Source organism: Chrysoperla carnea, chromosome X, assembly GCF_905475395.1.
Source record: "Chrysoperla carnea chromosome X, inChrCarn1.1, whole genome shotgun sequence".
NCBI classification, from domain to species: domain Eukaryota; kingdom Metazoa; phylum Arthropoda; class Insecta; order Neuroptera; family Chrysopidae; genus Chrysoperla; species Chrysoperla carnea.
The window spans coordinates 14734766-14737236 of NC_058342.1; the positions used below are offsets into that span (position 1 = coordinate 14734766).

At 29.9% G+C, this 2471-nt stretch overlaps 1 protein-coding gene across 1 annotated transcript; it reads right to left on the reverse strand.

Moving 5' to 3' along the window:
- Positions 1 to 440: 440 nt before the first annotated feature.
- LOC123302406 lies at positions 441 to 2173 on the reverse strand. The gene is made up of 3 exons (XM_044885331.1): positions 1946 to 2173; positions 1670 to 1837; positions 441 to 833 (listed from the first exon to the last, which is right to left on the reverse strand). The coding sequence occupies exons 1-3, from the start codon at positions 2123 to 2125 to the stop codon at positions 645 to 647; spliced, it is 537 nt and encodes a 178-aa protein (XP_044741266.1). The 5' UTR covers positions 2126 to 2173; the 3' UTR covers positions 441 to 644.
- Positions 2174 to 2471: the final 298 nt, after the last annotated feature.

The window sequence follows — 2471 nt, forward strand, 5'->3', positions numbered from 1 at the left end:
TTCGAAAACCGTCGAGAGACAATTTCTGAGATGAAATTCAGAATTTTCTAAATTTTATTATCATTTTCACTTCTAGGAGTAGTTTTAATGGAGTTGCAATCATATTCAGTTGATTTTTAATCTTGAATTCATTGTTACTACTTCGAATACTTTGAGGGTGGAAAAACTACCCTCATTTTCTCATTTTAGTCTCATATCGTTGTTTACTTAAGCAAGGATTGATTCAAATTATGGATATTTGCTTAGAAAATCGGATTAAGTTTTCAATCGACTTAATTTGTTCTCTGTTATTGGATTTTTTGATGGTAAAAAAAGTGTTATTCACTACAGCTTTGAGACGAATAATAATGTGTAATATTGGAAATTAAATTATAGATGAGAATTTTTTTTGGTGAAAGAAAAATTAAAAATTATTTATAAATTTATATTTGTGATTCCAAAAATTTTATTGTTTTACAACAAAAAACAATTTACGTAAGTTCTTTTTGTACCTCAGTGTACACACTGCTTTTAAAGAGTGTTCGTAGAAAATGATAGTCTTACAATACTGTAAGACTAAGTCTTTTCTTTACTACTTACACCCAGTGTAATAGACCTAGACAAGAACAAATTTGTGTACATAATTTATTTATTATTTGAATTATTTATCTGCGTCCAACGCATCCTGGGTTGTAGTTGATCTCTACTGGGACGGTTTGAGTGTTGGTGATTTGATTGTTATTTGGGTATCCTGCTGATCCACCAATGTATGAGGGTTGTTGAACATATTGAGCAACTGGTAAGATTTGTTGAGCACTTGGGTAGCTTACAACTTGATTGTAAACTGGTAAAGTCTGAAAAATAAAAATAAATTTTGATTAAATTCTCAGTTATTCTCGGTTCTTTTATTTTAGTCTTAAGGAGGGCTCGTACCATTTTAAATAAAATAAAAAAAAAAAAAAAGATAAAATAAAAGAAAAACTGTTGATAATTACTTAACAAATAGTACCAAAAAATTTGAATGTTTTACTTTCCCCTAAAACGAAATATAAACAAAACATATTCCCAGCTTTAGACTGTTAAATGATATTTCATAAGAAATGGCACAGGACGTTTCCAAAAAATAAGCAAGTAAAGTATTGTCCAATCAATATTTCTGCGTTTGAAAAAGTATGACTTTCTAGATTAGAAAATTTATAAAAAAAAGTGACCAAAAGTGTGGCTTTTAAATATTATTTAGAATCTTTAAGTTGGCAATAACCATTTTTTCCACAGACTTATAAATAAAATATGTGATCATATAGACCAATTGTTGATGTTATGCATAATAATTGTATATATGGGCTAGATTTGTATAAGCGAACGATTTGTATGTAACGTTTTATAATATATTAGGCTGTAGCTAATATTAAAAGATTTCAATACTGATATCAAAGAGCATAGGATAGAGGAGAAGCAGCCCATATGAGCTAATGTAAAATCGTAGTATACGAGTTTCAGCGCCTCTACCGAGTCAGGCTTTCAAACTTAATAGTTAATGGTCACCCCCGCAAAGTAGTTAAACTTAATAGCCATACCCGCAAAGGCCTACAAACTTAATAGTTGATCGCCTCAGACTCCAGATGTCACTTATAATTATACTTCTGCTTCTTGTCTATCCTATAGTCTTTGACTGATATAAACAAATTACCTGTGCAATGGTGGAGTATGGAAGTGTGGATAATCCATTTACATTGTTTACGATATTGGAACCAAATCCGTTTCCAACGAGTCCAACATTGCTAATTACACCTGGATATGAACCAACAGTTTGTACTTGAGAGCTACCAATGTTATTGATATAGTTCACTGGTCCTGACTGTAAAATTAAAAAACAGATTGGTTTCTTTGCAAGTTTTCTTTGGAAAGAAAATTAGAGAATTTTCTGGAATTTTGATAAGAATTTTTTTATTTTTCAAATAGTTACCTGTACGGGGTATACTTGATTAGCGCCATTGTCTCTTAAATAAGTAAATGAACCTTGATTTCCGAACGGGAAACCATTTTGATCGTTATCTCTTAAGTAACTCAATGGTGTTGCCACTGATAAAACAGTGCAACAAGCTACTGTTACCAACAATGAAGTACAAACTTGTTTGAATGCCATTGTTAATAATTTTTATTAAATTTTTGTTAAATAATTTAATTATTTTGATTTTAGTATAAAGTTCATTTGCTTTGCAGTCTTTTTATATAAAACTATGAACAAAAAAATTGTTTAACCAAAATAATTTTCGTGATGATAAATAAAAAACCGTCTGATTATGAGTTGATATAATATTTTGACATGTTTAAATATATCAATTACTTTGAAAATTTTTTGTTTTTTATCAAGAACTAACAAAAAACATTGTTTTCTTAAAATATCATAGCTTACTTCATGGGCGTCGCCAAAGAAGGGCAGGTAGGGACAGCTGCCACCCTCTAGAAATTCCCAAAAAATGATTCAAAGT